The sequence below is a fragment of the Poecile atricapillus genome, chromosome Z (assembly GCF_030490865.1).
Source record: "Poecile atricapillus isolate bPoeAtr1 chromosome Z, bPoeAtr1.hap1, whole genome shotgun sequence".
Lineage (NCBI taxonomy): Eukaryota > Metazoa > Chordata > Aves > Passeriformes > Paridae > Poecile > Poecile atricapillus.
The window spans coordinates 35,266,783-35,294,504 of NC_081289.1; the positions used below are offsets into that span (position 1 = coordinate 35,266,783).

General features: G+C 33.1%; 1 protein-coding gene across 1 annotated transcript in view; it reads right to left on the reverse strand.

Annotated features, from left to right (window-relative positions):
• LOC131572828 (leucine-rich repeat and IQ domain-containing protein 1-like) overlaps positions 1-27,722 on the reverse strand; it is a 103,894-nt gene that overhangs the window by 16,419 nt on the left and 59,753 nt on the right. Inside the window, exons 22-25 of the mRNA XM_058826211.1 lie at positions 22,411-22,512; positions 20,990-20,995; positions 1,992-2,115; positions 374-434 (exon numbers count right to left, since the gene is read on the reverse strand). Coding sequence (XP_058682194.1) covers positions 374-434; positions 1,992-2,115; positions 20,990-20,995; positions 22,411-22,512 — 293 coding nt within the window. The remainder of the gene's footprint in view (positions 1-373; positions 435-1,991; positions 2,116-20,989; positions 20,996-22,410; positions 22,513-27,722) is intronic.

Consider the following 27,722-nt stretch of genomic DNA (forward strand, 5'->3'; position numbering starts at 1 on the left):
ATTGGAGAATATTTAAAGCTGTTCAATTGACAAGAATACATGTTTTCAGTAAATAATGTAGCTGGTACTGAACCATATTTATTTTTTTAACTTTTTTTGCAAATGCAGATTTAGAAGCTTTGGTAAACATACAGTAGCATTTGATGTCTTAAAAACAAACTCAGTGTCAGATCATGAAGCTAGAACCCAATGCACCTCCACGGGCTTCTGTGCTAAAGTATTTTCTTCTTATCTCCATCAGAGGATGGCTTGATTGCCAAACAGACATAACACTACAGAATTATATTAATGCAGAAATTCTTCTGTTTTTACACCAGGTACAGACATGAATTACCTGAATTCTGCAAAATCCCACAAAGAAACAAGTTCTTACCACAAGTTGTACTTGTCTATTGTCACATATCGCAGGATCTATCTTAGGCAAAAAACGACAGCTGGGAAAAATGTAGAATAGAAATTTCAGTAACTCCCACTGTACTGGCCTCACTAAAATACCTGCACAGAATCTTTGCAGGAAAGATCCTGCTTAATTATTTAAAACAATTCCATGATTAAGATGTATCAGAGAAATTAATATTAACTGATAAAGTATCAGAGCAATTACTATTAATTTTCTTGTACTTGATTTAAAAAATAATTAACAAGTGTTTATTCAAATAATAGAATATTAAGTTAAACTATTCTAACCAGCATGACTCTTTGTATGTGCTCACACAAATTGTAGAAAAGACAGGTTTCATATTACTTTTTGTAGGAATAAAATTGTTCTCAGTTGAATAAGTATGTCAGCTGTTCTAAATTGTCTACCAATGAAATTTGAATGGAGATCAGTTGGACTTTTGGCACATTAAAAAAATGATATCATGACCCTTAAAAAAGTCAGAATACTACCACATAGCATACACCTGCAGAGGTAGCACAATAATAGTTAAGAAAATTCTTTTATAAATTTCTGTGTCTTCTTACTTTCAAACATCATTATGTTGTATACATGTTGTATTCCAGTGTTTTCATTCAAATTATAAGTCATGGAAGTTATCTTAAACAAACACTTTGAGTATTTCTCTGCTATGGATCACGGCTGAAAGATAAATATTTCTGCAATGCCAGATATATATTTCCTAAGGAACATGTTTGTCATATAGTTTCTACAGTCATTGATACAAGCAGGATATGTGGCATATTTTTCTGCACAAGACAGAACAATTTGCAGCCCATTTAATTATAAATACATTTTAAATGAAAATAATGATAAAATTAATATACTAAACCCATTGCTTGCTTACTGACACTTTGTTTGGTTTTCTTAGAGATGCTTGGCATTGTGTCTACTAATGACTTCATTAAGATACTAATGCCTTATATTGAATTTATGACCAAAATATACTTACTATGCCTTCGTTTTAGTTTAGGCAACATGAACCTTTCCATTAATTGTATTGACATTTTACCTGTTTAATAACCAAAACTGAACATAGAAGGAAGACGTTTACAACGTTTTAGTACAGTGTAGTATAAAGATGTAAACACCGGGTTTATATTTTGAAGACAAAATATAAATACACATTATTTAGCTAAAAAGAGAAGTATTTTTTTTAACTTCCTTAATCAAATCTAACAATATAGCTAATGTTACAGTTGATTTAATTACATAAAACCAAAATGTATATCAATAACATTATAAAATATATTATGAATAAGCACCTTTTTCTACACTCTTTGCAGTCAAAAACCCACTGCATTGCTAAAGTAAAACTAAGTAGTTATTTTTTATAAGATTCTGAACATTTTATAATTTCAATTTCAATATGGAAGAAGTATCTATACAATGACTGCCAGTTCTAAAGTGTGCCATATTTGGGACCTGGAAATATGGTGTAGTGTCCGCTAGCTGCAAAGTCATGTTTATTTTAGAACCATTAACTTAGGTTTCACTTTACAAGACAAATTTAAAATAAAAAAAAAATCTAATTTAAAGGCGATGACCTCACCACTTCGTATTTCTGGAACTGGCTGCTTCATAATCCAAAAGCTGTGCATGAAGCCATTGGTATGTGAAGCCTTTGCTCTGTAATTTCTCATCTAAAGTAGTATCCAGCTGAGAAATTTCTTTACCTGGGGAAGAAGAGAGATACTCCTGTCTTTCATCATTATTTTAAAATACATTTTCTTTAAGATTTTCTAGATAAACTTTGAACCTATGGCTTCTTGGAAAAGAAAAAAGGCAATTACTTCACTTTCATGAAGAGTACAACTATTTAAAATGTCTTCAGATATATTTAAGAAATAATTTTATATTAGTTTTAACTTTATGGTTTGTTTTCTCTTTTGGGATGTAATATAACCTTCGGAATAAATTTATTTTATTGGGAAATAAATCTATCCTTTGTTATGAAATTCATGTAGAAGTATATATTATGCATAAATTGCTTGCTACGGCTGCCATGAATGTTGCTTATTGTGCTATCTCCATAATTAAAAATATGCAATCATTTTTACTTGCAATTCTAATTAGCAATCTGTAAGGTTAAAAAAACAAATCACCATTATATGCAAGAGTCGACACATGGAAATCTTATTACTCTTATCTGTCTTTTACTGATATGATCTATTAAAACGTTTATGACATTTTAACGGCAATTTCTGATTTGGATTCCAAAGCAGTTGAATCTATGATATTATTTTTCAGAAAATACTACCTACTTCTGGATCACAGAAGACATCTAAAGATAGAGAATAAAACAGTGGCATTATGGGAAAAAAATTAAATGTACAGTTCTGGAGATCCTTCAGTTTTTGGACCATTCTGCTGAATTACAAACACAGAATCATCAGGAAGAGGATGCCAGAATTGGAAGAGTGCACAGAGGCACCATCATTGTTGCATGGTAACGTTCATGGATTAGAATAATTTTTTATTTTCTACCCTCATACATCAACTTTTTAGGTTGTATCTTTTTAGCATCTTCAACTCAGGGCTTTTATGAGACATTTGAAAGCTTTTTTCTTTTCTTTTTGGTACAAATATTTTTTGTTTTTCTCTTTGAAATTTCAGATAACACTGATAACATATCAGCTATCAAATAATTTATTAATTAACATAATTTCAGATAACACTGAGTTATCACCTCTGTTATTCCTAATTATTCCTTTTTTTTTTTCTTTCAAAGAATCTCCTTTCATCACTGACAGGTGAATATGGTAGGTGCTAGAAGGTTTTTAGTAAACTGCAGGAATACTTGAACCAGCAAATACCACTTAACATCAAGTCCATTTGCTCACTGTGGATATTTAACTTTCAGTAACTGCAAAGGGATGGCAGGGGGTGGGAACAGAGATATCAGAAGTGACATAATTTTCATTCATGTTTTGACTTTATAAACTGAAATGATAGGATATTCACCAATTCACCTTTTAAGGGGTTTGGTAAATTACCAGTAGTATTTTTTAAACTTATAATTTACTTTGCATAAACTGCAAAATATAGCTCCTCACTAGCATTTTACCTAGCTTTGCCATGAGCTCATTGCTTTCAATTTTAGCTTTAAGTCAAAGTATCAAAGCTGCTTATTTCATAGTGTGAAATACAAATATTTTTTGTTTATTTGTCTTAATATAGGGAATCTCTATTCAAACCAAATCCACTTAGGCTGAATGTGTTCAAGGCAAGGTTCTGGTCAAGAATATAAAGTCACATATGTCTTGTTAGTCACTCACAGACTAGGATGTAGGCAGAAGAATTTATCCCTATTTGATGTAAAGAACTCTCATTTACTTCCCTAAGAAGCCAGAAAATTAAAATCTTGGATGGACAGCCACTATATCTATGCAAATGAGGGTGTGAGGGCTGACTAAAAAACTCAAGCAGTGAATTACTTAACCAGTGCCAAATATTAAAAGACTGATAATTACACTGTTCATCAGCTTCCTTTATTAAAGTGGGAACTACTTATTTTTTTCTAAATTTATGATATTGCCTTCCTGGTTCAGGAGTACAGTTATCTAACCTTTACATTTTGTAAATGTATAGGTTCCAAGTCCACAGCTACACTGGTATCCTTACAGCTCTTCATTCAAAGACAGATGCTGATTTATAACTAGAATAAGACACATTGTGAGTGACCTCATACGGGCACTTCATCTGGAGATTAAACCTTCCACATATGTTCTCCAATGAGAAATAATTTCCCAAGAAAGCATATTTAGTTTTTTTCTTAACTGTATTTCCAGAAAAGTTGTCCCAGTGTTACTATATTTTTAAGGATAAATATGACTTGCAATTAAAATGATTTGCATTATTTATGCATTCACTAAAGTGTTTTTATCTTTTTCTCTATTAAAAGGAAAATCATTATAGAGGATAAACCACTGTTAGAAGTTCATGTCTGAGTCCGTGTGTCACCAATGGTTGAAAGAAGATGAACGTACAATAAGCTATAATAAAGCTTACAAAGAATATGAATACTTTTAATTCGGTAATTTATTTTCCAAAATTATTTTTAATAATTTTCATCAGTTGCAGTTTCTATTTTTGATTTAATTATGTTTGAAAAACAATTGGTTTTATTAAAAAAAGCATTTTAATTTATTTTTTATTTTTTCGTGTTTATTGAAACATGACTGAAACAAAAATTTTGCCAAGATAAAAGTGCAAAAAATAAGGTTTTCCTCCTTATAATTATATATGCTATTAGACAGAATATTCTTGTTCATATTAGTGTTAATAGTGTCTTTCTCAAATGGGCACATGATCTTCAATAATTTGTTTATAATGTTCCAGAAAACTGTATTCTATTTTCTTATTTGGAACATACTCATATCCTTGCTTTTTAAAAGTAATATCTAGCTTTTTAATTCTTACAAAAAAAAAAATAAAAATCCGTGTTATGAATTAAAACACTGCATTATCACTTTTCTATTCCACTTATAAACATCATGTGTTCAAGAATCTCGTGTACCAGTATCATTAACATGCATTTGCTTGGTAGCTTTGTTAAATTAGAGCTATGTGTTTTTTAAAAACCTGGACCTGATTTTGTGGAAGTATTAACAGACATAGAAGTTCCAAAGAACTGTAAGCTTTCTGCATCTTTGAAATGGATCAGACCGATAATCTTTAATTGTTAAATGTGGACAACTCTAAGACTATCAAAGAAAACAGAAATACATCAAAGAAGGCATCAAAACCCAAATTAATTACAGAGGTAAAGTATCATACCGTCATTAGATTATCACTCTGAGACTTCAATCTTTTTGACCTTTCATTTTTTTATTTTTACATGACACACATGTTAATAATTTAAGATTGGAATTGTCTTACACTTGGCATTAATACAGTAATGATTTTTAGGTGTTGCCAAATAATCATCCACACAGATACAGTGCACTTAGGCCAGATACACCGCAGTAGTCAGGGCCACCTACTGGCAATTTCCTACCAAATTTGAGCATCCAAATGGAGGGAACTTAGAAAAGCCCTGGCACATGAAATATCTTTGGAACTGCATATTATAGGAAAGTAACAAATTCTTTTCTGGGTTGCCAAATCCACATGTAAACCTAAGGACCCGAACTTTGGTATCCAGAAAAATGTCATCCTTCATCACTCAAATTTGTTTCCTGAGTTTGCTCTGAGACAGTATGACTCATGTTCAGTTTAAAAAATGGATCCTACGATGTACTTTAAATTAGACTATCTCTGGGTAACCTGTTAAGTGAACTAAAGTAAAAGAGGAAAGAATCTATGAACTACTTCAGGTGCAGTGCCCTAAGTTCTACATGGAGTCAGTTTTCTTTCTCTCCTTCAAGATATATGGGTATTGTGCCCTCAGCTCTAACTGTCACTGCTAAAAGAGGACTGAAACACAGCCAACAGAATAGCTTGGCATGTGGAAGCTGGAGATTCAAATCTCATCAGGGTAAGGGGTACTTGAAACCCATGTTCCCCAGTGCTAGGACAAGCGTTGTTAACATACCAGCATACAAAAGGAAGGAGGATGGTTATACAATGTCTGCATTCAGGATGAACTCAAGTTCTGTGCCTGGAAAACACCAATCCTGGTTGTTGTAAATAACAGTTATTCCATTCCACGCTTCATCAACTCATATGTGAGAGGATTAAAGAACCCGATTCAACAGAGTAATTTTTTTTCCAAATTTATTTGTTGATGATGGGAACATAAAAGGTCTAACTTTAATATGTCATACTTCTTGATAAATACATGGAGAAGCTTGCCCTGTATTGAACCTTTCAAATCTTGTGTTTAGAACGTGATTGAAATAATTTCAAACCTTGCTTCATAGGGAGTACAATACAAATAAAAGACTAAGAAACCTAAGACCTACAATGTGAAGGAAGGGCTTGAAAATTCTTCAGCATTCTAAGTTTTCCTCTCTTAATTAAAAAATCTGTGACAAGAGTTAATTTTCTCAATAGGTATTCTGGAATTTGTGTTCTTAATACAAGAATTAAGTAGCTGAACTTGGGTATAAAATTATTGTCTATGCTATTAATACATTACATTTTTCTTCTATGTCAGTATTGTGGCATAAATTACTGCTCAGAAATACATAATATGAGGGCATATGTGTGCAAGTATGTGTATGAATGCATAAAATCTAAAAAACAATATTTTTATTGAAAATTAAAATTATCTACCCTGTGAGGATTTATAATTTCTACTGTTTCTTATACAGTAATATAATGTGTATATTATATTAATATGTGTATTGTAATTTATAAATTACCTTGAAATCTCAGATCTAAAATCCAACTTTTTTATCTCATTTTTTTTCATGTTAAAACAAAAGTTACATAAAAGCCTTATTTTTGACACAATCTGTATAATATACGCAGAACAGAAAGACTGATGTGTTGTTCCTGCTATTAAGGCAAAAAAGTGAAGTATTTAGAAAAATATAAGAAAACAACAATAATTAAAAAATTACAACCCTCACTGCCCTTCACCCCCAAAATCCACCTATATAGTAGAATGTAAGAGAAATGAGAGGAATTTTTTTTCCACAGAGAACTTAAAACATTTGTCAGAAGTGTACTTTTTCAAGAGTCACTAAATACTACCATCCCTTACACAGCAATCACAACAGGCCCTTGTTTTGGAAAAAGAATGGTATTTAGAGTGTTCTTTAGTATGCTTACAGGTATTCTGTGAATAATTTTATAGTAGAAATATATACGTTACTTCCACACATGTGGCAGAAATTGGCACAGAGTTCTTGCTGAACCTTATAGCATCCCTAGATAATGTTTATCTACAGCTCAGGTCTGGAATTTTCAGATAATGGGGTAGATACATTTTTACCTTGAAAACATTTTCTTTTGACATATTAGTTAATTTTAGAAGGTATTTTTTCATTTGAGTGACTTCTGACTATATAGACTTCCATCTCTAGGACCAGAATGAATGAAATAAAAGTATTTATAGTAGTGTCTGAGTGATTTCACAGATGAACAAAAATTAAATAGAATTTCAACAAAACAATACTACCTCAGGTTATGACCTACATAATTTTTGATGCCTAAAAATGTTTTATTGAGTTCTTTATCAATTATCAATCAATAAGGAGTCTTGAACATGGGAGGGCTGATCAATGTACAAGAGAATGTCTTTCAAACATTATAAAAGTAGTTACAGAAAGGAAAAAAAATAAAATAGAGTTTTTCCTAAAACTTGAGCCCTTTTCTTCTTTTAACCAGGTATTTTGTGTTTTTTTTCAAACTACAAATAAGGCCTACTACATTATTATTTGATCTGCAAACCTACTTTTCTTCTCTAATGTCTTCACCAACTAGTTAATTCTGTTTCAACAGTTATCATATTTCAGACTGTGCTTTCTGTGTTCTCTCTTTGATGTCTCATTATTAGATTATACAAAATCTGAATCCTTTAGCTGAGATTTCTAAACCAGTGAAAAAGTACAAATTTCAGCTTCTGAATTCAAGGAAAACAGGATTTCATACTTGTACTTTCTCATTATTTTCTATTTTTCTACTTGTTCCTGCCCTTGCAGAATATACCACTACTATTTATCTGTCCCTAGCTTTCTGTTTAAGCTCAACATTTTCTTTTTCCCACACTGAGGCAAATCTAAGTCTTATTTCATCCTCATTGGTGTACTTTTAAAACATATAATTTAAAGTTATTTATCTCTATTTATATCCCAGTAGTATCAAAGAATTTCTTCCCGTATCTCATAATTACTTAGCTTCTTCTATTGCAACCCTCTGATCATACAAATACATTGCAAACTACCACTCTATATTAAAAAGCTCCCATCTTCTACTCTCCTTGTAACATAGTACATTTCCACTTGAACTGCTTCATAAGGTTCATTTTCCTAGTACTGACATCAAGGCATCATTAAACACTGTTCCTTACAATTTGATCAGCTCTTGAAAATTTTATGGGTTGTTATCACTTCCTGTACTACTCAATTTACATTAAATACCATTTCTAATTTATCTTCTATAATTTTCTTCGTAACAAACAGCAGTTTCATACTGTGATATTTCCTAAGACATATGACATTTTTCTGCATTGATGTATGAACCAAAACAACTATTTCACCTATTATGTACAGGAAGCTGCAACACAACCAACTGTTCATCTCAATTTTTTTTGCTAATTAATGACTGTTTGAATATTGAATTGCTTTATGTTTGAAATACTGAGCTGATTCTTAAAAAAAAACAAAAACAAAAACCAAAACATCCCTGCAAAAACCAAAAATTAAGAAGCTACAGAGGTGACACTCTATCCAAATGGAGAGAAAGAGAAGAGTTCCTGATGTAAACTACTTCTACCTGCAGTCAGCATGCTTCAGGATCCACTCGGGTGTTTACAAATTCAAAAAGAATATTAAATATTTTACAGTGCTATACCACACTTTCCCATTATTCTTTTGTGCAGTCTTCTATGAACACAGTGTTCTGGAGTCTATACAGTACCCGCTTCAGCCATTCTGCACAGGCAAATTTCATCAACAGCATTGTTGAGAAATGAATCTGGAGTACAGCCAAGAGTTACCAAGAGTTCTTTGCATAGTCAAGACTCTTGAAGAACTGAAGAAATCAAGAGGAGTAAAAAAATATTTTGGAATAGTATGTTCAGCATTTCAATGCTTATTTATTCATCAGTAAATGTAAGGTATAAATAAGATGGAAATTGACTGAACCTGTTTTGTTTACCCTTGGTGCCTACAGTCTCACATAGTTTCTTGTCTCAAATTTCAAATCTGCCTAGTACACACTATCTCTAGTTTTTCTCATAAACTTTGGAAATTAATAAACCCCTTAATGATGGATGTTGTGTACTGAAGAGAGGATATTTTACTGTCGAGGAGAAATATAAGAGATGCATAACATAAAACCCCCTTTTTTTACAGAATATTTTGATAGATTTTATTTCTATCCATTCCCACTTCTAAAAATGAAATGACAGAAGAAATCAGAACTTCAGTACAAGTGTTTAGTTGCTCAGTGATGAAATAGTATTTCCAAGCAAGAAGAGTTACCACTTTATACGTACTCCAAACCAAAGGAATAGCTTTCTCTAAATTCAATAAACCAAGTAAAATTATTTAAGACATAAGATCTTCCAAAGGAATTCTCAAAATAACAAGTACAAAGGAACATTTTGTAGGAGTGCAGGAGGTCTAACTACTATGTTGTTCACTACAAAGAGGGCAAAACCTACACAATAGAACCAATTTTGAGTGTAACAAAAGTTAAGGTAGGTTTTGCTTGTAGTGAAGAACTTAAAAGTATAAGAAAGGGACAGAAAAATTCAAACCCAACAAAACTTTTGTTCAAAATAAAAATTGGAGGCTTCCAATTGGCAAGACAATACATATGCCAAGTGTTAAAAGAAACAAAAGAACCATCATTACTCAGGAGCAGAATTAATTTAGTCAATAAAGCTGACATATTACATTAGTAATTGTCTTATACTTTCTATGAATAATTAAAGCATGTAATTTTGTGTCAACGCTTCAGAATTTTCATTTCAAAAATGTCTTTATTATGTTTACTCTTAAGAATATACATTTTTTCTAGAAAGTTATCTGAATAATAGAAGAACTCGTTTTAAGATCTCATGCTCATCAATACATATGATGTGCCCAAGTACCACGCATGATCTTAATGTACTTAATGCAGAGTAACACTGAAAGTAAAATAATGAAATTATTGTACTAATGTCAATACGTAGTTTAGTTGTGAATGCCTCTGGATTTATTATCCATTCTACTTATATAATATACTTAATATATATATATGATAGATCAATATATTATATATTTTTCAATTTAAAATGGTTTTCTTTTGCTTGAGCAGAACTATTTCTGGCTTAATTTCTGATGTTGACTTGAAATACCTATTGGTAGTTGATGAACACACCATGACAACAATTCACAGCTCTGTCAGCACAGTAATGTGTAACAGCAGAACTATTCTCCATTGTCAAATACACACACAAAGTCTACACTGAGTGCAAGGCTGCTGTTTCATTTACTCCATAGCAAAACCAAGAGGTAGCACTGAAGATCAGGCCTATCATTATGCCAAACATTGTATAAACAAGACTTGACTTTATGTTCATTGAGTTAAATGGAAAAAAAGTCTCAGACTGAGAGTCTTTTCTTTTTCTTAAGAATACATCTAAAATTAGTTAATCCCCAACTGTGTGTAATTCTTATATATTTACATCCAGCTTAAAAACAACCATAAACACTAAACTTATCAGTGTCTATAAATAAATACAGACATAAAAGGACTAATTCTTCTTATTGAGTTATATTTAATTGGTTGATACATCATGGAAGACAATAAACAATATGAAATTCCAGGGTTTTGTAGATCTATTTAAAAAAAACCAAAAACCTTCCATTTGTAAAGAAGGTCAGGCAAGAAAGCAAAAGAAAACCACAATTTGTCTACGAGTTGCCCCAGGATAATTCTCAATACATATATCTCCAGGAGCTTAGCATCCATATAGATTTCTTCACTAATTAAACTGCGACTTTCAGCTGGCAAACACAGGAAAACAAACGAGAATTAAAACACTGTATATATTTATAGAGAAAACAATACATATTCAATTGTATCCTCAGGTATGGAACTGACTTAATTATATTGATTTTGGATCAGTTATAGTTACAATGGCACAGGTTTTCTCTATCCATGCAGAGATGGTTTGAATGATTTACCTACTGAATGAAGGAATCAATTAAAAAAGGAATAAATTAGCCCTGACTCCTCCTGTTCTTTTACAGATTTTTGTTTAGAGCTTTATTAAAATTCTTTTTTAGCAGGAAGATGAACACAAACCCCTCAGTTATATTTGTGAATAATTTAACTGTCCCTAATCTTGAGTTTAAACAGTTTATGCTTATTGTAGGTGTATTTAAATTAGTTTATTTTTACTGCACTTTTCATCTAAACTTGCTACCAAACTCTCCTACTCACTGGCTTTAGATATGTATTTCTATTTACATATATACACAATTTGTTTGAAAAGGAGGGAACAACCTAAATACCATGATGATTCCAAATACGTGAAGTTGCCTCATATGCATTCTGTTTATATTTGCAATAGCTTTTAACACAGCCATAACTAATGAATTTAAAAGTGTAATTTGTTTTACCAGTTGTCTAACAAGAAGTTAAAACTTGCTCACTTGTAACTTTGCTTGTTTGCAGCTGATGATCTAATCTCCTGCCAATAGCACAGGAATTTACAGAGCACTAAGGTCTGATCCAGAGGAGTGAAATCCCATAAATTTCAATTAGGTAGGCAAACTCTCACTTAAGATTAAGGAAATTTAGCAGCTAATCTTATACTATTTACTCCAGAAGAAGGAAACAGATGATTATACTATGACTTTTAAAACCTTAGAGACTAAATTGAGTTATTAAAATTCCATAATCTTACATGAATTTGTCTACCCAAAAAAAAAAAAAAAAAAGGAAAAACCTGGCCAAAACAAGATTTTACTTGATTTTACTTCACTGTAAACAGTCACTGTCATGAAGAAATAATAGAATTTCATTGCCAAGTTTGAGTGTAACAAGAAAATACGCACTTTCTTACTTATACAGATCTTGTTTCATAAGAAAGATCCTGATATAGTTTTAATAAAAAATAAACAATTTTAATAAAAATAAATCTGATTTAAAAGGTCAAATTAATTCCTTAAAGCACTTGAAGAAATAAAGAATAATTAAATGGTAATATTTACAGAAAAAAATTAATGTAACTACAAAAGTAAGCCCAAAGCATTATTTTGTTTAGCAAGATTTTTCTGCTCTTCTGAAACAGTAATTCTTTTAGAAGCACTCAGTTACAGGTACTGATACAGAGGCTAGAAAAATGGGTACATATCTGCAATGAGAATACAGAAAATGCATGTAAATAAATACAGAAACTCATCTGTAACTTGTACCACGGTTCTTGAAACTTTCAATCTTTAAACTTCTCCATATTCTGGTTCAGTGAATGCAAAAATTTGGAGAAATATCTGAACAGCATCATCACCCTCAAGGCATCCAGGTCTCAGAACAGATTCTTCTTCAGCATTCTGGCTAGATGAGGAGGAAAACGGGAGAAAAGAATGCAATGATGTAGCAAAATTGTCACTAAAACAAATATAACTTACTTTCAATGGTATTTAAAATGTCTTAATTCTACTCACCTTCTCCTGGATTCCAAACAGATTCTTCGGCTTTCACGTGACTGGTCCTGGGTCACTACATCTTACAATGCTCTGGGTGCTTATCAGTACTGTCTTGTGGTGTGACTATACCAATTATACAGTGAGAAAAAGGGATTTGCCCCTAATATTTCTATAATGAACAAACATACTGCATGGGAAGTCATAAAATATACAACACTCTCACAGAGGAAATAAAATTTAGAGGCAAGAAATTGGTATGATGCATGGATAACACACATGCTTAGTGATTTAGTGAAAGAGTAGTATCTGCACAAAGGTATAAAACCCAAAAATCCCAAGCAGCCATAGATGTGAAAGAAACAACTTCGAAAATTTATTCCAAGAAAGATTTTATAAACATTTGCATTTGCAATAAATGAAAGATGCTCGAAAGAGAATTTTGAATACAGTGCACACAACTCACATAGCATGATGACAGCCTATGCAGTGTTTTAGCATATGTAGACCAGACTACAAGTAGAGTCTGACAAAACCTAAGAAGGCAGACCTGGCTAAGAGTCAGGAGTCACGCTTATTAAATTGAACTCTCAGGGGTATCGTGCAATCAGAGGTCACAATCGAGGCAACAGAAGCAATGTCACGATATCAGAGAAAGGGCCAATTCAGACCTGCTCCCCGACAGGCAGTGAGGTCACGGCTTGCGGCAAATAACTGTATTAAAAGGGAATATTCTCTGCGCACTTTTAGAACTGTCATCTGAACAAACAAAGCCAGGTCATTGGTAGGTTAAATCAGAACTTTCTGGCTTACTGGCACATAGCTTCCTTTCTTTTTACATTCACTGCTAATTTCTCAATTACAAAATATACATCAGGTACTAAAGCAAATACTCCGTAAATTTAACTTAAAAATACACAGTGGAGTTTAAACTCCTCCTTTTTGAAAGTCACATTCTGTCTTTCACAAGAGATATCACCGGCCTCCTCATAAAGTGAAAACTGCTGAGCTTGCTTCTTATCAGAAAACAAAAAGCATACATGTGTTTGAGAGAAAAATCTTTCCACAGTCAGGGTCTTAGTAAGCCTGATACTCAATGTGCATTTAGAAACCATTAAAAAAATACAGTTATTCATAATGTACTTGCTTAATGATGACTGTGAAAGTGAAGTTCTTTTGTTTGGGTACTTGGATTTCTTTATCTCATTGTCTGGTCTGGGTTATCTACAACATTTTATAAATGTGCTAATTTATGAAGTTATAATGATGGATTGGGAACTAGACAATAAACCTGCCAAGACAGAACAATTCTAGAATGTCATGTAAACAAAATTGTATTCAAAAATATTATCTTAAATTCCAGCCTTTCTTACCAACATGAAAAAAAAATATATAACTGCAAAATTCAGTATTTCTACCTTTTTTATACTCACAAGCCAGATAAAATATCTGCAGTGCATACATCAAACTAGCAAAAACCTACAAATTTCCAGAAACTGCTGACATGTTTTGATAAGAATTTAACTGCAGAGTTATGAAGTAGGAAGATTTACATTACGGAAATAACACATCATAAAAGTTACATAGGTATCACTGCATGATTGTACATTTTCATTAAAATACTTGAGTTACTTGGAATTCCTTGTAAAATTATGTAGCTCCATCACACATTCAATTCTAGATTACATAAAATCTACAAAAGCTATAGAACTTTGCTGTAAGAGTTATTATTGAACAGCATAAAATTTTAGGTTTCTCTATTTAAATTTTAGAGTGTTATTCTGATATTTTGCTTCAAAAATGTATCTGAACAACAAAGTTATTAGTTAGAAAAACAGAAAGCTAATTCAATGTGTGTTTAATATTAAACTTGTGAAAATGGCCTCTTTGGAATTCTGTAGATCTCTGACCTCATTGATAACACTAATTTTCCATAACACCATTACAGAATAGAAAAAAAAAAATTTCTTTAAAGCAAACTTTAATAAATTGTATTTTGAAATTAATTAAAAGCTCTGGTGTGAAGGCCTTCTTTTACTTCATCTCTGAAAGTGCTTAGAAAAATGCAATTATTAAAATATATAGCTACAGGAAACATTCCTTTAATCGTGATTTTAAATGTGCCATGGATTCCAATTGAAGCAAGATTTATACCTATAAAATATTTCTAAGACTACATTATAGTCCTTATTCATATCATTATACCAAATGGAAATTCTTTTGCAAGAAGAGCATTTGTGTTATGTAACATTCGTGGCACTTTTACAGACACCGAGTCTGTGGCCTATGTTTAAAAACCATTCACATACTAATATGATTTTAGTGCTTGAAACACTCAATTTGGAAAGCACTTTGAATATATCTGAATATGCCCTTTTAATGACCACTTCTTTAGCAATTGCTTTTTGAAGTGTAAAAAAATGTATTGGGTACTGTTCAGTGAAAGCAAAGCAAATAAACAAAACACTGCAATATTGACCACAGTCCCCAGGCACCCAAACAAGGCAGCAACAAATTCAACGAACACTTTTAACAGGACATGCTTAATACAAGTTTTGTAACACTTTATTTTAAAGGAAATTAACCAAACCTATTCTCCTTTACCCCCTCCAACCAAATCCATTTGGATTTAACTTGTTGCTAAAATTATCTGTCTTTTGCACTCCAAGACCTGGGTCATGACCTTTCTTAGGGACAGGAAATAGTTATCAGGTCACTGAATGGTCAAATGAAAAAGGATTTGAAATGCTTTGGTACTCAGGGATCTATTCATCTAAAATGATTGCCTTATGCAGTATTAAAACCTGTGGATCTGAATGTGGAATCAACTTGTTTACTTTGACACTGGCTGAGATAGCACATATAGTGCATATAGCACACTACAAAGATCTTGGACATAAAATATCAAGAAAAGGAGGAAAAAGAAATGCAGAATTGAAGGACATGCAAATAAAACTACCTGAACTATTATATCATCTAATTCAACAATGAGAAAAAGTAGTTTCTCAATCTCTGATGACATTTTAGGTGAGATCTCCTTTCTACTGAAGTCATCACTGGGTCCTTATTAGCAAAAGAACAGTAAGATATTTGTGTGTGTGTGTGTGTGCAGTTCCTTTTAGGTTAATAGAAACTGGTAAATTCATATGTTATGAAAGCACAGGTAACCACCTATACATTGTATGAAATCCTAGTTTTAGAAGTTTATTGGAACAAACAAACACACTAGCTTAGAGACAACATTCATATCTGATGCACTAATAAAATCCTTATGCCACCACAAATTACAACAGTCTGCAAAACAGCAGAGTCAGGAACAAAGAGAAAGTACAGAAGCAGGTGAAATATTTGGTCAGAAACATTGAATATATGAATACAGAAACCCTGAAGACTAGAACCATAAAAAGAATTCATAATATTAGTTGGTATTTATCTAGGGCAAGTATCTCCTGTCCACAAACTTTGGGCAAATAGAATTTTTTTTTTTTGTAGTTGAATGTGAAAAGCATAAATATTAATAAAAATGTCACATGTCTAAATAATTTATAAATACTCAGACACTGAAGTGCACTGCATAAATACACATAAATTATGTTTTACATATTTATTTTTAAACATAATTTCAGGATTGCTTCATTCCATGAATACTGAAAAAATCCTACACTATTATTGACAGACAGGAGGCTAGAAAATTAGGCACAGATTTTATTTTTCAGTTTTATTTTATAATAAGAAACTGGACCAGTAGAACTATGTAACTGAAGCTTGAGTGCGTGCACTGTAAGGCCCCTGCAGTCCTTTACAAGTTTTCAGCGTACCGCTGTTGTGAACTGGGTTTGCACTCTGCCAGCAGAGCAGCTCTGACCCATGGAGAGCACTCCTTCAGATCAACACTGCCTCAGGCTTTACTGCTTTCTCCAAGAAGTCTTACATTTCAGGCATCAAGTTGAATTTCTTCTGGAGATGATTAACCCAAACCCATGACAGATTTTTTCCAAGATATCCAACTCCTTATGTTTATTTTATCCTGGCTCTTTTTGGATGTACTGGACACAAGTAACCTACTCATTTTACATGTTGAAGGGCTGGTAGAGAGCCATTAATTCCTTAAAATGAGAAAATATTTCAATGCAAGGGTTCTGTTGTGTGAGCTCAAACTAAATAATAAGAAACAAAGCCATAGAATTATGATTTTAAAAGATAGACCCCCTTCTGCAATGCAAGTTTCTGTAACACATTTTCATTACATTTCGGGACAGAGCTTACATTCTCTGAAAATGAATTATTTTGTCATTTTTGTCAGTGCTGTATGGATTAGAAACTGCTTCCCCAATGTGGCATTACAAATTTAGAGCCTGGGAGATATGTAATAGTTACATTTTACTGTAAACATGGCAATTCAACTCATAGAATTGCAGCAAGGCCAGATTTCAAATGTGGTTATTAATCCTTTTAAGACTACAGATTCAATAAAAGATGATTTGCTTTAGAAATTAATGTTTGCAAACGCAGTGATTCTTGAGAATTGATGCCATTAATATTTCTCCATCAAAAATAGGTAATTTCTAAAAGATGAAAAACAACTAACACAAATTATCCCCTATAGTTCAGTATCATTTAAAATACTCATAAATAACAAAAAACAAAAATTTAAAGCCCTAGCATTCCAGCTCAGTACTGTCCTTACTCCTTAACTGTCATGTAGATGTGATTTGTCAAGCATGAGTGATTTGAATCAATATAAATTCTATTAAATATCACACACAGTTTTTTTAAAATGTATTCATATTTTATAATACAGATAATCTAAGTAAATATGTTGATCAAGTGCAACAACGTTTTAATAAACTCACAGAATTAACTAATAGCTAATCTTAAATTTCAACTTTCCAAAGTCTCACATTTGCACTTTCAATTATCACTAGTAATAATCTGTAAGAATGTTTTGCAATAATCTTCACTTGAGATTATAAGGAGGTTCATAATTAGGAGAAAGTTGACTAACAGATGACTAAATGGATCCCTTGATATTTATCTTCCAAACATATGACATAATCACAACCTCACTTCCTATTCTTCAAAAATAAATGTTATTTCTACTGACAATTTCAACAGAAATAAATAAATATTGGCATAATTAAAAGTCACCTGAGAAAGCATAATCCACTCATTATCAAATTTGTATTGGTGTAATCAGTCTTAACACTATAGCCATTACATTTTCCTTGGTCACCATGAGCATAAAATGACAGGAAATACAGTACTGCCATTTAGAACTACATGTTCCCAAACTGCAGCAAACATGTCTTGTCAACACAGCCCAGTGCACTTTTAATATAGTTAAACTTTCAGACATAAATCATTGTTCACACTTTTAGGTGAAGTCACATTGCACTGTTTTCACTTTGAAGTGGATGGTATAGACGTGTCGCTGATGGATATGGATATGACTAAAAAAAATATACTATATATGCCAAGAAATCATGTAGCCTGCAAAATTAAATAGAGCATAGTCTATGAAATTCTGTGAACTAAAGAGAATCATATCCAAATAATACTTGGATAGTTTGAATGGATTTTCAGCTGATCTACTGCATTCTTCCAACTTGCTCTACAGATTGGAATTCACTTCCCATTCCACTGAACAAAAATTATTTGGATAACCCACCAAAACCGTTGAGGAAACTGGATTAAAGAGGACCCAAAAAGATACACACTTTGCAAAGCTTGTAGCAAAAAAATGTGCTTGGCCTTAGGGCTCATTCTTTAGTTTTCAGCTGCTGTACTGGGACTAAGTATTCACACTGTTGGCTAGAAAAGTATCCTTCCTTTATGTAAATGAAATTACAGATCCTGTAATTACAGACCCACAGATGGCAGAGATGGTCTGTTACACATTCAGCCAGGACTAATTGGAACTTCCCAAGAGGAGTCAAGGATAGATTTTTCCTCCAGTTCCTGATATACTTTACCCAAAACAGTCAAGACTATTTTACATTAAATTAACAACTGAAATAGCCTCAGACAAAAAGAGGATAAGCAGTCATAAAGCTTTCTAAAAAATATGCTTTGATGTAAAATAGGAAATTATGACAATTATCTGTGTGCCTTATAAAGTTTCCAAAATTTTGAGATCTTTGAAATTTCACTATCTACAAACCACAAAAATACCTCCAACAATATTCATTGAACCAGAATATTCATTAGAGAAGGCATATTTTGTTTGTCAGCTACCTGACACTAAATTAAACTTAACAACCATGATGGAAGCATAACCTTATCTCACTAAAGAAAGCAGTGTAATATACATAGTCCCAGGAAATATCCAGCAGATCATCAGGAGTACATCCAGTCAGGCTTTCATCTGTCTTCAGGCTTTTGATCAGGTTATAATTTATTATGAGAATCAATAAATACATATTTATATCTCCATATTCAAAATCTATGGCTTATTTTATGAACTACTCAAGTTAATGTCAGAATAAAGATTCAAATATATTTTTATTTAACTAATAGTTTTTATGTATCTCTAATACAATGACCACATGCACTAAACTAATTTTAAAGAAACTGAAACTGTCTGACAGAAAGTGTTAGGATTACAAAATGCATGTTGATACTAGTAATTACACCAGAGAGTAATTGTTCATAATTGATTTTCCTTTTTAAAATACACAAATAAAAAGTCATAAGTGGTACATTTATTATTATACATACTTATGGTATATGATTATATATTTGTGCAAGTATAGACACATGTACTGTATGTAAATGTATTGACACATACATATGCAGTAATGCACAGAATCACATTCCCATGGTTTGTGCCCTCACATGCTGCTTGTATTTTTAAATGGTAAGATCTTCTTTGTGAGATTAATATCTCCTCATGCTGTTGGCATGATGTGTGTATTACAAAGGGGCTTATTTCTGACTAACTTCTGTGTGCTGCTGTCATTCAAATGTTAAATAATGATCTCTTGTGGGTATTTGTCTAATATCAGTGAGTAAAGCATGATGACTCATCCAAAATTTAATAAAAATTATTAATATATTTTGAATATTTATGAATAAGTAAGTTTTGAAAATGTATTTTCCTACAACATGTATGTCAATTTAGAGATGTGTGCATTATGCTATGGGATTAAAATTATACACAAGTTTTCAAAATTTGTTATCAGCATATTGCATATCAGCTTATCAAAATTTTTGTAGCAGGAAAACAGGAAGGCAAATTATGACAGAACAATAATCTCAGGAAAACAAAAGCATCAAATATTAACCTCATTTCTTTTCACTATTTTTATATCCCTTATGCTTTTATTCTTTTTTGCCTTCTTTGTACTCTCACACACAAAACCACAAGGAAAAGACATTCAACATACATTTTAACTAGATTTCTTTTTAAATATTCATTACCATGATGTGTTCCAGTTTGAAAATCTAAAACTATTCTAATTGTTTCACTTCCTAGGGCATCCCCTTTCAAAAGTAGTGATTCTGTTATTTAACAGATAACACGTGTGTACTTGCTGTTTTGCTATTGATGTTGACTTCTCCACTCCATTTCCCAATATAAAGAAATAAAGAAGGAATATATAGAATGTGGGTTGTTGTTTTTTTTTTTTTTTTTTTTTTTTTTATTTAGTTGTTTATGAAGAAGATGGTTTGGAGCTCAAATTTTCTACCCAAGGACTCCCAAGTCTGTGAAAGTAAAAGGATTTGAATGGAGGAAGTTTATTTCCACGATGCAAAGGACAGGTCTGGGTTCTATCGACTTAAAATACAATGACCACAAGATTTATGGATACAGAGTGAAAACATTCCACCTTCTTGTTGCAGAAAGAACTCCAATGACAGAACAGACCAAAAGAGATCTATTGGAGGCAAAAGAGGAAGAAAGGCTTAAAAGGTAAGAGGGGAGATGGGAAAAGAGAAGACATGTCTGATAACACAGCTCTGTGAAGTTATTAGGCAGGTGCAAAGTATTGCTAATTCTAAATTCAGAAATTCCCAGTTCTGTCTGATGATACCTCACATAACTATAAATAAATGCTCTGTATTGCACTCTCTAACTTGTAACCTACAATTTTCTGGACATAATGTCTGAAGTAGCAGTGCCTCTGGAAGAAGGACAGATTTATATTCTGGTCAAGCAGAAAAATATTGCTTGTCTTCCTGAAGGCTCAGCAGATTGCATGTAGGCAGCCATGAGTGGTAAAAAAGTTTCTTTTTTTTAGCCTGCTAAAGGAGTAAAATGGTCCTTGAAATGCAAGATAATTAAGAGAGCCATCACTACGCTTGCCTTTTGATATCCAATCTGCCTTGGTACCTTCTCTCCATAAATTCAAAAAGTAATTTCAGTAATATTTAGAATGCGTTCATCAGTTTTCCAAAACAAAGGGAAATGTTTTCAAGCAGGAGCAAATAAAGTGGTGGCAGGAAACCTAGGCTAAACCTATACTGACTTTAGGGTACTGAACTTGTAATCAGGCTTATCTCTAACATGGTTTTGAACACTCCTACTATTGTTGCTTTCACTGGACATTCACTTTTTCACAGGCAGCCAGCATGTCCTGTTTCCTCAGCATATGATGCATTCTGACCTAGATAAGCATAGGCCACAGAAACATATATGAGGTAGTGAGAATGTTCAATCAAGTGCAGTACACACAGACTTTCTATAGTCAAGGTAAATTCATGCTTGGATCCAAGACAAATTATAGTGCAAAAATATTTCCTTTTCAGAATTCACCAGGAATTGTTTACAAACAAATTTGAGCATGGACTCCTGAATGTGAGGCAAATCGAGGCTTTCATACAGCTAATTGACTGAATTGCAATTCACGTACATTCATTTATTTCACACTTGTTTCAGACGTTCCAATTTTTAACCTCATACAGAGAATGTTAATACAGTGTAATTTGTAATTTTACTTTGTGAAACCGGGAATAGATCAGATAGCATATGACTGTGTCTTTGAAATAGGTAAAAAGATAGAGGTGAGAACTTTCTGAGTACACTATTGAACTGCAAAAAAATCAAAACAATATAAAAACAATGTCTCTGGAGATGATTGTCGTCTTACAACAAGGGCATTTTAAATAGACTTGGCCTTATTTTAATTGTACGGAAACCAAGGAGTGTTTTAAAATTAATTTCAACAGTAAAAGAGCTACATCAGTATTTAAATATTTGTGAAATATTAATGAAAAATAATTTCATATTTACATGCTGAATGTTCTTTCCTTGCCTTCTGTCAAATGGTGGATTTCTGGGGAATATTTATGGAAGTACTTTCTAAAAACATGTTAAGAATTTTTAGGAGTTAATGTCTAGCTTCAGAAAAGGTGGTAATTAAATGAAGAGTTTGAAGTGATATTTCATTTATGAAGTTTTAGTCTAGTACTTTCTATTTTATATCTCTCTGACATGCTCTGACATTTTTCATTATGAAGATTTAATAATAAAACAATAAATAAATGAGTTAGGCTCCATCTCTCTATGAATCAAGCTCTAGGAGCACCTCCTTCTCTCCACAATGAATTGAAATTGAAATGTTTCACTCCTGTAACTTGAGATACCCAGGAACAGATTAGGTCCTTAAACTTCTGCCTTTTTCTATTTGTGCATATTGTTTTATACTTAGAATAGGCCTGTTTAAAAGACATTGCAAGATATATATGCTTATATGCATAAAATGAAATACTTGTTCATACCTTCAAAGTATTCAGCATTTATAGGCTGTGTCTTCCCTGGTGGTTTCACAGAAAGATGTTTATTTTCATTGTTTTTGAACAACGCCAGGCGCACAGCTGGGTCTAGATGACAAGAACAAGTTAAAATCAAAGGTCAGACCTGGCTCATTCATTCCTTCAAGCAGTTTTTCACCTTTTTGCCACTTAATAAGTGAAAATACCTTTAAAAGTAGGTTTTATATTCACAAAGGATTACACTTTCTAAAATAAAGCCATATAAATACACATGTAACTGAGAATCAAAGTCATTGTTCTGCAATTTTAATACTGTTGATCTTTCAGCTCACTCATCTACAAATTAAAAATAAACTCTGAAGCATGTATTTGTAGAAAATATTTTTTAAAAATATGGATTTTAGGCTTGAAATTAAAGCAGAAATATTAACAGGATACATATCAAGCAGTGTTTCTAAAAGCTTTGGGTCAGAATTATTCAGCAGTCTAAATCAAGACATTTACATCTAAAAAATGTTAACAAGAGGCAGCTTATTTTTTGAGGCTACAATTGTAGATAATAAGCTAGTTTTCCTCCATCTTCCATCCTAATTGAAATTAAAAATACCCCAAAAGTCTATGTGCTGAAGTAAGAAATCTTGATTAGTTTCTTAACTGTTACTTTTAAAGGTTTGCAAAGAAGTAAAGATGAGCAGATAATTGTATATAAATCTATATAAGCCATGTTCCTAGACTTGCCAAAAAAAAAGTTTAATTAACAAAAGCTAAATTGATGCAAAAAACACATAAGTCAGGAGAGGTGATTTTCCCATATTATTTACAATGTGAAGGAAGAATTTTTTGCTTGGCACAGGAGGAAAGTAAGAGTTTGAGGGAAACTGCATTAGAAGAAATGTGAAAATTCTGGGCACAATGCAGAATAAACCAGCAATGATACTAAAAAAACTCAATATGGACTGAAAAGAATGAAGAAACAAAAGCAGATACGCTATGGTGAGCAAAGTATAAAGAGTTTTGTAGGTATGCCATGGAGCTAGGCAACATGAGTAACAAAATGCCAAAGAGAAAATAAAAGAAATATGTCTGACATGGTTAAAAGAACACAGTAGCCCAAACAGATATATCCACTCTCAGGAATATATGGGAAACAATGAGGCAGAAGAAGCTTGTCTACAAAGAGATGAAAAACTGTCTGAAAAGTGTAGAAATTAGTAACAAGGAGAAAAGAAAACAATGGAGCTTATCAAGAAAGTAGAAATGGCAAGTGAAGGATCTAAATTTTCTCAAAGAATGCATGTGTAGCAAAAATGAATATGTGAGACTGCCAGAACAGTCAGAGCAGGAAAACAGGTTATGGAAAGACTCAAAGAGCATTCAGAATACATTGAAATTGCTAGTTATGTCTGCTGCTTCATTCTGAGTCCGTTACATGATCTCATTAGTGTTTACTGAGTGACTTTATAAGACTATGATAATACTGCAGCAATGTAAATAGCTTTTTTGTTTGTCAGTTTTCTTATTTCAGAATGATCAGAACATCCTGTTAAGATGGTGGGCAACTTCTAATGAATTTTAACGATTTGTAAAGTTGATTTTGACTAGCCGTCTACAGGTGGAGTAGACACTTCATTTACAAATGAATGGAACATAAAGGCATCCTAAGAGCTCAACTTTTTCCCAGAGAATGGGAAAATCAACTACAAGCCTGCAGAAGATCTCTGATAGGGTGCAGCACTCTAAGAGATAATGTATTAGCAAAGCACATCAAGATGTACAGTGTTCTTGGTCACCTCACACTGCAGCAGCATATGGTTGACAGAATGTTCTTAGTGGTGCTAACCTCTCACCAAGCAGCAAACTTGACAAATAAAGGAATGTAGCAAGTGGGGAGGCAGTGAATTAGGCCATGCCTTCTTCACAAGGCAGAATCAGTGATACATTACAATTTGTTATCTCAAATTGGCTAAGAGCCTCTCTCATGTGGTTGTAGGATGTTTATGGCTTTCGGATTAATCCAGAGGATGTCGTATTTAAAATAATTTTAACTCACTTTTACTAGCTAAATTCAATGAAATTATCCAAGAAGCAAAATAAATAATGATCAGCTCCATTAGTTTCAAATATAGGTTACTATAATTATTATGATAATGGAATAATTTTATTCACAAACTGTATTGCCAGGTTTCTAGATTTTTTTCACTCTGTATAAATGGACAACAAAGCCTTCCAACTAAAAATTAATATTGTAACAGACTAATGTTTGTTAGGGTAGCAAATGTTTGGGACAGTGAATCACAGTAAGACTTGTGATTAAAATACCTTAAAATTGTATTACATTATACTTAAAAAATTCTCTTTGAAATTTTAGATAATAGAAGCTATAAAAATATTTTAAGTATGAATTATTGTTGTCTGTTGTATAGTTCTAAGACACATAGCATACAAGTCCTCCACATGGATAAAAATGTACAAATAACACTTTCTATGGTTGTAGTTTTTCCAATATCTAGCATACAGTATTGACAAAAAGACTTCTAACTTCTTCCAGCTTTATGCTAATTACAAAAAACAGTGTTTTTCTTCAATAGAAGACAAAGTGACAAAATCAAATAAAACATCTTAAGGCAAAATGTAATTGAAAATTTCCAAAGTAATTTTGATTAATTTAACATAATTCCTTAAATAACATATTTTTCCTAAGTGGGTCTATTAACCTTGTTCCAAAATATTTTAAAAATATAATCTTCCCTTAATTCAACCTCCCACCCAATTCTATGAAAACACCAAGTACAAAGTTAGACTACACTAAAGATTTTTGATGAAGTTACTCAGTTATTAGCCCCAAGTTAGATTTCTCAAACATTTACTTGTGCACAAAGATATCAGCAGCAAACTCTTCCGTGAACTGAGAAGAAGGGCAAATAATGAAAATTGCTCCTCTAAGAGATTTCCATCAAAAGATTTATCTTTGAATCTTTGCAAAATAACTTAAAGAATCTACATGGATTTAACACAATGCCAGACTACTTGAATTTGTACCTACCTGGATCACCTCAACCATTGCCTACAGCCCTTCTGTTATTAAAAATGAGTCCTTTCCTTTATCTAGTCCCAAATGTAAGCAATATTACATAGATTACTTCATAATACTAGTGCTTTTCAGTCTCTGAGTGAGCTAGGGAAATGAACTGCATGTATGCTTTGATGACAAGCAATCAAATGTTTTAGATTTCACACAGAGAACTGTGAAAGAGTCCAATAGTTCAAAATCACAGAAATATCTTCCTGGATTCTGGCATACTCATTTAAATGTGGCTTATCAGATGATGATCTGTGCCAGGAAAGTAATTTAATGTACATTCCTTGGCTGCCTCCAAATACAGAAGTTAAGTTGGTCAAACACTCAAGATATGTTATAGAAACAATATGGAATGAGTAGTTACTGCCTGATCTGGCGACACATTCCTAAACTTCTCGTTAATACGTGAAACTGAAAAATTAAACTATTTGCCATCCATTTTTGTCGTGCAATACCTGTAATTAGGAAAACATAAACATAATGTGACAGCTTTAAAGAGATGATAAGACAAAATTGTACACAGCAACAGATGCTTATCTATAATGTAAATTCATTTGGAAGAAAAACCAGATGTTGTTCCATAACGGCATAGCAACTCATCCATGGCTGGAGTTCCCAGAAGATACTTCTGCACAGAATTGACAATCACAACAAAAGCAGCTTTTTTCCTGTTACTAAGAAAATATAGATCAATGGTCGTTCATGTAATGTGTAATAAGGAATAATAACATGCCTTGAATTTTCATTCTGACTATTAAAATGGATTATGTTTTGGGGTTGTGCATTTGAGAAAGGTGGGTTGAATTTTTTACTAGGTTTTTTTTTCATTTTCTTACTAGTATTGCATTGCTGTCTAAAATTCTAAACTCAGACTAAAAATCTTTGCTGATCTCTAAGAAATATCTTTATCATTGTATTCTGGTTCTAGTGATCAAGGTCCACTTCAGCTGCATTTTACCTTTTAAAATTTCTTTTCCTACCTATGTGGCATCAAGTATCACCATAGAATTATAGAACCATTATGTCGTTCTAATTAGGAACGGCGGAAAGAACGACACGGACTCTCAAAGGAGTCAGAACAGGAGAGAATCTCTAGTTTATTGTTACAGCCATGTTATATAGACTAGTTCGTGAAGAGTACAGAAAGGAAACTCTTATTGGTTAGTAAAGTGCTACATTACCATCATTGGTCAGTGGGGTTCACCACCCCCTGACCTTCTCCTGCAAGGAAAACACGGGAATCAGAAAACAGCACCTGCAGGCTGTTTTGTGTCTTTGAGGATTGTTTTGAATCCTCCCATGAATTTCCCAGGCTAGCTTCTCAGGCAGGGCTGGCAGGCCATGGGCCTACAGCCTGCTCCAAAGCTAGCCTCCATACCATTAAGGTTGGAAAAGACCTCCAAGACCATTAAGTACAATGTTTGACCAAACACCATCATGTCAACTAAAGCATAGTACTAAGTGTCATGTCCAGTCATTTTCTGAACACTTCCGGGGAAGGTGACTCCACCATCTCCCAGGGCCTCCTCCTCCAATGCTTAACTACACTTTCAACAAAAAAAAATTCTTCCTGATGTCGAATGTGAACCTCCCCTGGCACTCTGGCTTGAGGCCATTTCCTCTTGTCCTGTCACTGGTTGCCTGGGAGAAGAGATCAACCCTCACCTGGCTACAGCCTCCTTTTAGGGAGCTGTACAGAGCAAGATCTCCCCTAAGGTTCCTCTCCTCCTGGCTAACAACCCCAGCTCCCTCAGACACTCCTCATAGGACTTGTACTCCAGACCCTTCCCTAGCCTTGCTGTCCTTCTCTGGGCATTCCCAGCACCTCAATGTCTTTCCTGCAGTCATGGGCCCAGAACTGGACACAGCACTCAAGGACGCAGTCTCACCAGTGCCAAGTACAGGGGAACAATCCCTGCCCTGCTCCTGCTGGCCACACCATTGCTGAACCAGGCCAGGATGCCATTGGCCTTGGCCATGTGGGCACACTCTGGCTCATCAGCTGATGTCAACCAGCATCCCCAGCTTCTTTTCCTTTGCACTGCTCTCCAGTCACTGTTTCCTAAACCTGCAGCACTGCCTGGAGTTGTTCTGACCCAAGTGCAGGACCCAGCACTTCACCTTGTAGAACCTCATGCAATTGGCCTTGACTCATCAATCCAGCCTGTCCAGATCCCTGTGCAGAGCCTTTCTGCTCTCCAGCAGATCAAATTAGTGACATCTGCAAATTTACTGAGGG